A 10,695-nucleotide genomic window follows, 5' to 3' on the forward strand; every position below is an offset into this window, starting at 1 on the left:
GAAAGCCAAGACAAATTTTATACGCCACTAGCTGATCCCGTACGAACTCCGTTTCGCTTTTTATTTTTATTTTTGACGAGAAGTTGAGAAGTTAGTGTTTATATGGCAATTGAGATGCAATTTTTTCGACTATACATATTGTATTATGTGTATAGCACCAAACCGAATAGCGACAGTAGGACTAGCGACGCTTTTTTACTAGCGAGATTTCTGTCACTCGCAGGTTTGTTTTTCTTTTTTCAGTCCAGTAGGCGATTTTGCTGTGGTACTCGAACATTGTTTATGTTATTTACTGTATATTTTCCATAGACCATGCATGCTCTAGGTCTCCTAAGAAACTTGCGGTGCGCCGTTATTATTTTCAACGTCGCGACGTATGCGACGTGTCGCTAGTAGGCAAAGCTGCTTTGATTATTAGCGCTCATATTTTGGATTTTTTCTGCATGCATAATATAAAATACTAAACAGCATCGTACCTAGAAAACACGAAAGTTCTATCAGAAGTTCAACGCATCCCGCAAAGGCTCCATGTCGCAAGCCCAAATGTGCCGCGATAAAGACAGAGAAATCCTGACAGACAATCGTGAAGTGAATGAAAGGTGGAAGCAGCCTTTCGATGAACACTTGAACGGCACACATGCAGGAGGTGGTTAAGGCTGGCCGCATGGTTGGTCCGCACTTCTCAAATCAGACAGTGCGCTGTGTAAATCACACCGTTATCTTCTACGATTTATAGAGCACCACACTTTCTTCCGAAATGCTCTACACTCGTTTCCGAGTAGAACCGAAGCCGAGTGCCGAGCAAAACCGGTGCTCCAATAGCAACGCTACGGTGTGAGAAGGAGAAATCCCGAAACACACAACTGAAGTGCAATTTTTTCCTTCTCTTCCTACCACAGTAGGCAAACAAACAGCACGCAACGATATTGCTTCTTCTTCTTCCCTTTCTTGTTGGGAACGAATCAAACCTACTGAGTTGCTTTAGCGCTGCTCCCCTACACTTAATGTGATGATTTTTTTCTCTTGCTCTCACCCTGGCGAAGCCTTCTCTGCTCCTAGATTGGGTGTGCGCCTAGCGTCTTAACAGAGCAGGGTAAGTGTTTCAGAACGAAAAGTTCACTGAGTTGCACTTTTCAAGCCGCTCGGGGAGGAATGGACAACCATGGCTGGCCGAATACGTTGGGCAGGACATGTTGAAAGAATGCCGGACGACTGTCCTGTAAAACAGGTGTTCGCTGCCTATCCGGTAGGAACGAGACGAGCAGGGGTGCAACGAGCGAGGTGGTTAGACCAAGTGGAGCGTTATCTGGCGTATGTGGGTCACTCGAATAATTCGAGTGTGCGCAGGTCCTCCTCGTGCAATATCCACGCCTCGTGCCCTTAGAAAACAACCGGTCTAATGAGCGTCGTTTACAGTTTACCCTTTGTTCAGGGTCTAAGTCTTCTCGACCGCAGTTGCTTCTGGAGTCCATATTAGGCACGATTTTCGCTGATCATGGCTTCCCACGCTTCTGTTTGCTTGTGGCGTTAGGTGACGGAGTAGGATTCGGGACAACACTTTGTAGGAGACATTGAGCACATTGACCGCTCGGTAGTTCTCACAATCCAATTTATCGCCCTTCTTGTAGATGGGGCATATTACTCCCTCCTTCCAATCCTCCGGTAGCTGTTCTATGTCCCACATCCGGACCATCAACCGGTGTAGGCAATCGACCAACTTGTCCGGGCCCATTTTGATGAGTTCAGCTGCGATACCATCCTTCCCAGCCGACTTACTTCTATTCAGCTGGCGAATGGTATCCTTAACTTCACTCATCGCTGGGAGCGGCTCCTCTACGCCGTTGATGTAGCCCCCACCGTCTTGGTCTTCTGCATGTGTGCCGTTCCGGTGTTCATCGAAGTGCTGCTTCCAACTTTTGATCACCTCACGATTGTCCGTTAGGATGCCTCCGTCCTTATCCCGACACATTTCGGCTTGCGGGATGCGCTGGGCTCCTAATAGAACTTTTGTGTTCCCTGGAAACGATACAGCGGCTCCTCCTCCTCCTTTTTCACCTGGGAAATTCGGACTCGCTGCCTCTCCCGCTGTCGGTGAATTTCTACGTTTCAGCGAGTGCTTCTTTGCACTACAATTCACCCGATTGTGTATTCACAGTACATAATCCATCTGGCCTGCTGTGTTTAGGAATGTGTGATCAAAAGTCTAGCATGCTTCCTATACGAGTAGTCTGTGGAAGGCAAAGGCGTACCACAACACTTTCATACTTTCCAATACAAAATGCCCTTGACTTACAATTTTCAACACCTATCCAACGAAGCTCATCTGATGCTTGCCTATCCGCCTGTTCTTCATTCCTTTAGAAATTCTTCTACCTGTCATTTCATCTCGCCGCACTTGTCACTTAAATTGATAAATTTATCGGCGATAAAAACTTATCATCGACCGAAAAAACTTTCAATATGAACCCGTAGTTAAACGTACGAATTTTTTTTCGAAATGATAACAAAGGCAACATAAGTTTATCAGACTTACATTCCCAATCAATATTTTCCTCAGTTTATTGTTCTATTTGTCATTATTTTCTCCTCTGCATCAACAACTCCCAAAGCGAAAAAAAAATTGGATGAAATTCTACAACAATTATCTTAATATCTGTGAAGAAAGAAATAGAAAGGGTAAAGTTTCAACCGAGAAATCTACGAAAGTTTATAAAAATCTTTAAAGCCGTTTTTCTGGGTTCGTTGTTTTTGCATATGGGACAGCCTTGCCAGCAGCGGCAGTGAATTTATATTCTCGGGTTGTAATTTGCCAATTTTTTGATCAGGAAATTTCCATGCATATGAAATATTCATTCCACTTATTGCAATATTTATTTGTTCCCAAACAATAGTGGTCTCTATAGATGAAGGTAGTTTCGAACCTGTAATGGATGTTGTGATACTAATTTATGTACCTTCTTGAATAAAAGTAAAAAAAAACACATTTTATAAGAAAAAATTGTTGTATTTTACGTTTTTCATAGCTTCAAAAAGAGATATGCTCATCATTCTAATGTTAAAAAAATGTATAGCTTGTGAAAGAGTGGTACTTTTTTGATAAATTTCCATGCAAAATATACAATGCAAAGAGAGACTCTAAAAACTGAGAAAAAACTTCATTCAATCGAGGCTGGATGCTTTTTTCAACACAATTTTAATATCCATTGGAGGGAAGTTTTGCAGCAGCTTGACATTACAAGCAAAGTCATTGTCTAAAATTTGATCCCGAAGTAATCTGCAAAAAGATATATGCTTGAGTAACGAATGAGTTTTTTTTTGGTCTTAGATAATCTTACACTATCATCGCGCAGCAGACTTTTACCAGAAAATCGTAACGGTTTTCATCGGCAAAAACCGAATCCCAAATTCGTAGAACGTCGGGCAGTGGAAATTCTTGCGACAGTAACAGTGTTAGCCAACGGAAACTATAGTATTGCGGATAAAGCTCCTGATCCTTTAACCGGTTCCACACTTCGCAGTCTTTATCCTTCAACATGTTGGACAACTTGGCCATCATCCCTTTGATACCGCCTTCCGATTCGTCCAAAGTTTTGATGAAAAAGTCTCTTATTTCTCCCATGAGAGCCGTAAAACAGAAGAAACAATCAGCTTCCGCGTATTGTCTGTATTCGAGGTTTGGATCTGAAGCCATAACGTAGTAGATGGGCCCGATTATTTCATTCATACCCTGTACATAACCTTGACCTGGATTGAGCTTTGCATACAGAAAAAGAATTCTTTCAACAACTTCCCAGTGTGCTTCACGGCCTTCGTCCATAGCTTCGTAGCTCTCTGTTGCACGTTTCGTGATCAAGTTTATCTACCGGCCGAAAAATTGATTAGTTGGATAATTATTTCGCACGAGATACTATTTTAAAAAACGATTTAAACTTACTTGCTATAATTAATCATGTTTTGTTAATGAAAAATAAAACACGTGTTAGAATAATGTTAGCTGGTATATTGAAACTTTTGTTAAATGTACTAACCTTAGTGACGCCCAGGCCTTTTCGCTCTACATTTGCAGAGCTGAGTGTACTTGGAGCGACCCTTACATGAAGCTTTCGTTCTCGATTATAGTTAACGACAGATTCGCAAGGAAATTCCGTGGCCTTTAGAGTGAGAATAGTATGTAAGATATGATGGTTTTAACCCCGATTAATATAGCAATAACATGAATGAATTGATGATGACTTAGCATAATTTCAATTCATGATATTATAATGCACACCAAGGTTTAATTTGGTTCCTTCGAACTTTCTTGACCTTTTATTTAAGACGATGAATAAATAAAAAATAAGTTGATGATTTTTAATCGATTTTTAAAAAAGTTATCGACAGATAAAACAGAAACTCAGCGGATGGTTTTGTGCAAAAACAAAAGATAAAATATCGAACAAATTACACATTACCTGTTGAAAAAATGAAATATCCGGACACAGTCGCCTAACGTCCTTGTCGATCTGGAGCAGTACTTCGTTGTCTTTGAAAAATGTGTTCCAGTTACTTTCGGGTCCGTCACTAAGCGGATGATCCACACAACTTTCTCCATTCTGTTCACCAGGTGGAATGACCATTTCTTCTGCAAAGGGAACATAATTTGCCCATCGTGTACACCAGGAGATGCTGTTTTTGCAATAATTATTGTACTAACCTATAAACTGTTTGTACAGTTCACGTTTTTTAGCTAACGTACTAGACCAAGTGTTCCGTTTGGGTCCTAGATAACCTAACAAGAGCTTCCAGCAAAGCGATCGGAGACCGCTGCAATCCGGAATTCCTGTAATGAAAGGTTTAAAATGAGATCATTTAATCAAATAATTAATAGATATCGTGTTTTTTTTTAAATGAAATACACCAAAATTTTAGAATTAATCGGTATAAATCAAAATGAATTGTCTTCCAGAATCTAAATTTGACTATGAAAAAGGGGCGTTGATTTACTGGATGCAAGACAGGGTAACATGAATTAATCGAACAACAAACTGTTTTATAAATTGTCAATCAATTCAGATGAACACCGAGTATTGTAATTTACTTTTACCAAGAGATTTTTATAACAGCAGTCATCAATAAAATAACAGCAATTTGTGTTATAAATACGAACCATAAAAGCAAAAATCTCGGAGAGCTTTCATATCAATTTCATCTTGTTGAATGATGTCCTCCAGGCCAGCAACTCTACAACAAGAAAAAATACCGACTTTAATTGATCGATAAATTTGTTTGATTATTAATTGATTTACCTTATCTTGTAAAGAGACATTTTGTGAGACGAACATAAAGCTGGAATGTTTGACGAAATCTATATTTTCCTACAGTATTCACTCAAATTTCCTTTTGAGAAGCTAAATCAATAAAGCTTCATAGTCAAGATTTTTGCATAACGATTCTGAAATGTTTACAAAAGTATATTCTTTTATAAATCAAGTAATAACAACCAATTATAATCCGATTTGGCAATCAGCTGCTTCACTACTATAATAAACTTTCACGATACAAGGGATACAAAACACAAGTGTTGATCGTGTTGAGTTGTTTTGGTTCATCTGATTGTTCATTTTGAGAAAATATATTACTCACACTACTGCATGCCTGAATCTCCCGAATCGAATGGATCTTCTTTTCCTTTTTCTTGGCTGGAAATTGGTACGCAATTACATCACTCTAAGCGGCTACAACCCAAAACCAAGTTGTAATGCCGCAAAATCGGATGAAACTGGCTCCCGACGAAAATGAGTTTAAGGGGGTTTTCCCAAACTTGAGAATGAAGTCCTATTCTCACACCCCAAAATCGAGAATGCCGTTTGAACGGAAAACGATGTATATTTTAACTAGACAAACATACAAAAAGAGTAATAAATGTCTTCAATGCAAAAAATGTTTTTCGTTTAAAACATATGTTTATTGAAATATTAATTTTAGCTTTTCTTGTAAATATTTTCCGAAACATATTCTCTTCAACTTTTTTTAAGAAGATGGTTTTAATTTCTTGGCCGAGGATTCGGATGCATTTCCGGAACTTTCACTCCTTAGAACTGTTGCGCATCTTCCGGATTCATATTCTCGTTTCTCTACGAGACAGCTGGTAGAACATTCAGTTACGAATAGTCAACCCGGTTCTGGAAAAATGCCACCGTATGAAACCGGACGATTCTTCTCTTGAGCTGTTCTAGATACGGTTTTAAAAAGGAGATAGATGCCCGGTGGAAGAGTGATTTCATCGTTTAGTAAAACATCGAGTAGTTCCGCTCGGGTTTTCACAATTTTGATTCCCTCTAGCTGCAGTAATTCAGCATCACAAACCTAAAAATAGAATTCACATTGAAATTTATAAAGAATATTGTAAGCCAAGCAGTTCTTTACTTGTTCTAATGTGGTTTCGGTCGGCGAGTTCTTCATAATTCGTTGGTTGTGTATGAGTATGACCGTTTTTTAAAAAAATCATCAACTTGGTACTCAAATTGGAAATCTTCTAATGTTGTAGAGGCAGAGTTTATTCGATTATGATCTGAAAATACATCATATAACGTAAACTAACTGAATTAATTATACAAATTAAAATTTACGTACCTATTTCAATCGCAGTTTTTTTTTCTTTTTTTCTCCAGGGAGACTCAGATCAAACAGCAACCGATAAAAACAGCCAACAAAAAATATAACGTTTTTTGGGGTGTCGAGTTCAAGCTGTGAACTTTCGTTTTGGACTTTCTTCACCACACCAAAATCAAGAAAGCAAACTGAACTTTGTTTTGGTGCGTTGGCGTTCTTAATTTTGGGTTGTTTATGTTCTGAGTGATCCTCGTTAACTCATTCTTCTGCCTAAGCAAACAGTTTAAAAATAATTGTTATAATCAATTTGGTTTAAATCAAACCGTTTGAACAACATCTGTCGCTAGCTTTTCGGAGCACACTTTAGGCAAGTGAACGGACACTATCAAAACATCATTCATCCCATTCATCAGATGAATGTTCATTTCCAGAACTTTTAATACCGACCACCAGAGCAATATAAAACACGATTCGAACTGACGGTTGAGAAAAACTTGCTGCTTTCAATATCACAGAAAGATTTTTTTACTTATTTTTATCAAAACAAGTAAGGTACACCGGGGTAAGTGTGGACGCGGGGTAAGTGTGGACGATGGCTATAAAAACAATACTGTGCACTATTTTTTCAAACTTTTGATGCAGAATGTTCAATTTACTTGTAATCTATCCAATAACTGTGAAAAAGATACGATTCAGACAATAACGGTTGTTTACAGGGACTTTTTCGGAATTTTCTATTTTCAACTACGATGTCGAGTTGATGTGCATCTTTTTCAATTGCAAATTTCTCGTAAATTAGCTGGCTCTCGATGAAAAACTCTACATTGAAACAATCCTTACATTCCAAACAACCAGTTAGGAAAAGAAACGGCGATTAAAAATTAAGAAAAAAGAGTTTATTTACAAAAAACTAAAATTTTGTCTCCAACCCCTACCTGGGGTAAGTGTGGACGGCTTTAAAAAGACTTGATGTTTACACATTTTTTCAATTTTCTGTCCTTCATCCTTTATGAGTTGTATTATTTAGCTATATTAAGCATTCGGATCATGAAAATTTGAGCAAAGTACTTATTTGTTCTGTGTTTTTGATGGAATCGGATCTCGTGTGTTGTAACATAAATTACACACTATAATTATAGTATCATGAACTTTTTTCAAAATTTTGGACAGTTCGAGCAATAAAGTAACGTATTCAACGAAGAAAACACAAATTTTTTGAAAATTTCCTGAGAAATCAAAGGGAAAATCTACCGTCCACACTTACCCCATAAAGCGGGGTAAGTGAGGACACCAGCCATCCATAACGATTTGCGTGATAACTTTTTTCGCTTTGCTTCTATCGAGCTCATCTCTTCAGCTTTTGTAAAAAACATGTTCTGCATCACATTGATCGTCAATTTATCAAAATTGCTCCACTGCTGATTTTTTTATGATTTTTTAAAGTTGAACTATACGAAAACCCGTCCTTACTTACCCCGGTGTACCTTATTTCGTATTTTTCATTTAACCTTCGTTTAGTTAAAATATTTCATACTAATTATCATTCGAGTAAGACGCAAAATAGACATAAGTAGGTGTCTACTATATTTCGAATATAAATTAACAAAAAAAAGTTTAAAATTACGGATTGAGACTTCAGATTCACATCATATATGAGATTCTGACTTAAGATTTAAAGAAATAGATTTCGAATTCTGTAAGGGCGTGAAACACCCTACAACAAAACCGCTGGGCTCACTGCTGGCAGTCTATTGTCAGCTGATCGACGCGCCAACCAGCGGGATGTAAACACTAATTAATGTGCTTTTATTATTGTTGTCCAAGCGAGTCGCACGTCCCATTTTTAGTCCGTCAATAAAAGTCCATTTTTAGTATGTAAATCTCGCGTCTTTTTATTTCGTGTATCCGCATTTCCCGGTACATAACAGTGGCGACGAGTCGGTCGTGTAATTTACGCGAAATTCGTAAAATTATCGCGAAATTACTTCCCCCACGCGGAAACGACGTCGGTGTGAAATGAATACGAGTGATTCTAACCACACTCCCGATCCAACGGTTGGATCAAATGGGTCCCTCAACGGTCTCCCTAGTGGACAGCAGTTCCACCCGGCTGGCATGCAGCAAAGTTTTATTCGCCCCACACAGTTCGGTCAACAGCCACCGACGGGACTTCTTCTACAGTTTCCCGGGCAACAGCAACAGCAGCAGCAGTCGGTGCAATCATCATCATCACACCACCTCTCAGCATCCGATGCAATTCTCACCCAGCTCCTACAACAGCAACAAGCATTTGCCACACAAATGCTCAACCAGCAGCAGGAATTTATGCGACAGCAGCAGGAAATGTTCCTCCGTGCGATGTCATCGCTCAGCGTACAGGTGCCGTCCAATCCTGAAGTGATTCTTGATTCGCTGTCAAATCACATCAAGGAATTCAGGTACGATCCGGACAACAACATCACTTTTGCTGCTTGGTACGCGAGATATAACGATCTGTTCGAGCAAGATGCTTCCCGTCTCGACAACGAAGCAAAAGTCCGTTTGCTTCTCAGGAAGCTGGGTGCTGCTGAACACGAACGGTACGTGAATTTTATTCTCCCCAAACTGCCGAAAGATCACCCATTCGACGAAACCGTGCGAAAATTGGGAATCTTGTTTGGTGCGGCTGAATCACTGATCAGCAAACGATATCGATGCCTGCAGACAACAAAATTACCCTCCGAAGATTATGTCACGTTTTCGTGCAGGGTAAACAAAAACAGTGTCGATTTCGAGCTAAGCAAATTGACCGAGGAGCAATTTAAGTGCTTGCTGTTTGTTTGCGGGTTGAAGTCGGAGTGCGATGCTGATGTACGTACCAGACTGCTAGCAAAAATCGAAGACCGGGACGACGTTACCCTGGAGCAGCTTTCGGAAGACTGCCAGCGGCTGATGTGCCTCAAACGGGATACAGCCATGATCGAGGGAACCACCGGACCAGCAGTGCAGTTCGTGAAGCAGAGTAGGCAGCAATTTTCTAAAAACTCTCCGAACAAAGTGCAGAATCATAGTGCGAACAAAAACATTCCCCCAACCCCTTGTTGGAAGTGCGGCGCAATGCACTACACTCGTGTGTGCCCCTACAAGGACCACAAGTGTAGTGATTTTGGCCAAAATGGACACCGTGAAGGTTATTGTGTAACCGAAAAGAAAAGTGAGAAGCCCTATTGCAAGAACCAAAACAAAACTTTTCGGGCACAATCTGTGAAAATTCTATCAGTGCAACAAAAACGAAAATTCGTGCATGCAACAATCAACAGTGCTGAAGTGCAGCTCCAGTTGGACACTGGATCCGACATCAGTGTTGTGTCGAAGCGTGTGTGGGAGAAAATTGGGAAGCCTTCCACCACCCCAGCACTAGGCAAAGCATCCACTGCTTCTGGTGCCCCCCTTCAGCTGCTTTTCAAGTTCGCGTGTGACGTCAACGTCAATGGCCAGCAGCGCCGTGGCACATTCTACGTGGTCGACAAATCGCTCAACGTGCTTGGGATCGATTTGATCGACGCGTTTGGACTCTGGTCGGTGCCGATTTCATCTTTTTGTGACCAGATCACCAAACCGTTCACATCTTTGAAGCAGCATGAACCAGCACTTTATCACAGCACTTTTCCACCCACAATCTAACGGTTTGGCCGAACGATGTGTGGACACGTTAGCGAGCCATTCGGGAATTACAAGAGGGGAGAAGTTCGGTACCAATGATACCTCCAGCGACACCGAACAATCTTGGTCAAGATCCAGGGCAGTCTCCAAATTTTCCACCGATGTCCCGTTGCTCTTTACATCTCCTTCTCCTCACCACCAAGCTCTGCTGATATGGTAGGGTTCCAGTCAGCCACCGATCAAACAGCTGTCCAGGTGCCTCGTCGTTCTTCTTGGACCAGAAGACCGCCGATTCGGATTAACCCGCACCAGCTGTATTAAGGGAGGAGATGTAAGGGCGTGAAACACCCTACAACAAAACCGCTGGGCTCACTGCTGGCAGTCTATTGTCAGCTGATCGACGCGCCAACCAGCGGGATGTAAACACTAATTAATGTGCTTTTATTATTGTTGTCCAAGCGA

At 40.5% G+C, this 10,695-nt stretch overlaps 2 protein-coding genes and 1 long non-coding RNA gene across 4 annotated transcripts; 1 reads left to right on the forward strand and 2 right to left on the reverse strand.

Annotated features, from left to right (window-relative positions):
* Positions 1 to 3,006: 3,006 nt before the first annotated feature.
* Positions 3,007 to 5,545, reverse strand: LOC129755540 (TBC1 domain family member 13). 2 transcript variants are annotated; one of them, XM_055752087.1, is made up of 7 exons: positions 5,286 to 5,545; positions 5,147 to 5,220; positions 4,694 to 4,819; positions 4,452 to 4,618; positions 4,029 to 4,151; positions 3,336 to 3,859; positions 3,007 to 3,274 (listed from the first exon to the last, which is right to left on the reverse strand). In XM_055752087.1, the coding sequence occupies exons 1-7, from the start codon at positions 5,303 to 5,305 to the stop codon at positions 3,160 to 3,162; spliced, it is 1,149 nt and encodes a 382-aa protein (XP_055608062.1). In that variant the 5' UTR covers positions 5,306 to 5,545; the 3' UTR covers positions 3,007 to 3,159. The 2 variants fall into 2 exon arrangements, with proteins under 2 accessions (XP_055608062.1, XP_055608061.1); XM_055752086.1 differs by having other exon boundaries at positions 4,452 to 4,621; positions 5,286 to 5,543.
* A 424-nt stretch (positions 5,546 to 5,969) lies between these two features.
* LOC129750528 (uncharacterized) lies at positions 5,970 to 6,839 on the reverse strand. The gene is made up of 3 exons (XR_008738398.1): positions 6,613 to 6,839; positions 6,406 to 6,550; positions 5,970 to 6,345 (listed from the first exon to the last, which is right to left on the reverse strand). It is a non-coding gene; the product is annotated as an uncharacterized LOC129750528 (long non-coding RNA).
* A 1,768-nt stretch (positions 6,840 to 8,607) lies between these two features.
* LOC129752860 (uncharacterized protein K02A2.6-like) lies at positions 8,608 to 10,254 on the forward strand. The gene has a single exon (XM_055748647.1). It carries the CDS (start codon positions 8,608 to 8,610, stop codon positions 10,252 to 10,254), a length of 1,647 nt encoding a protein of 548 aa, XP_055604622.1.
* Positions 10,255 to 10,695: the final 441 nt, after the last annotated feature.

This window comes from Uranotaenia lowii, chromosome 3 (assembly GCF_029784155.1).
Source record: "Uranotaenia lowii strain MFRU-FL chromosome 3, ASM2978415v1, whole genome shotgun sequence".
In the NCBI taxonomy this organism is placed as follows: Eukaryota; Metazoa; Arthropoda; class Insecta; order Diptera; family Culicidae; genus Uranotaenia; species Uranotaenia lowii.

What these genes read in the sequence shown, in the direction of transcription:
- LOC129752860 (XM_055748647.1), top strand. Translation starts at nt 8,608, where the DNA reads ATGAATACGAGTGATTCTAACCACACTCCCGATCCAACGGTTGGATCA.
- LOC129755540 (XM_055752086.1), bottom strand. Translation starts at nt 5,305, where the DNA reads ATGTCTCTTTACAAGATAAG. An exon ending in ATGTCTCTTTACAAGATAAG is followed by an intron (nt 5,221 to 5,285) that starts GTAAATCAATTA and finishes TTCTTGTTGTAG; the next exon opens with AGTTGCTGGCCTGGAGGACA. An exon ending in CCGAGATTTTTGCTTTTATG is followed by an intron (nt 4,820 to 5,146) that starts GTTCGTATTTAT and finishes CTTTCATTACAG; the next exon opens with GAATTCCGGATTGCAGCGGT.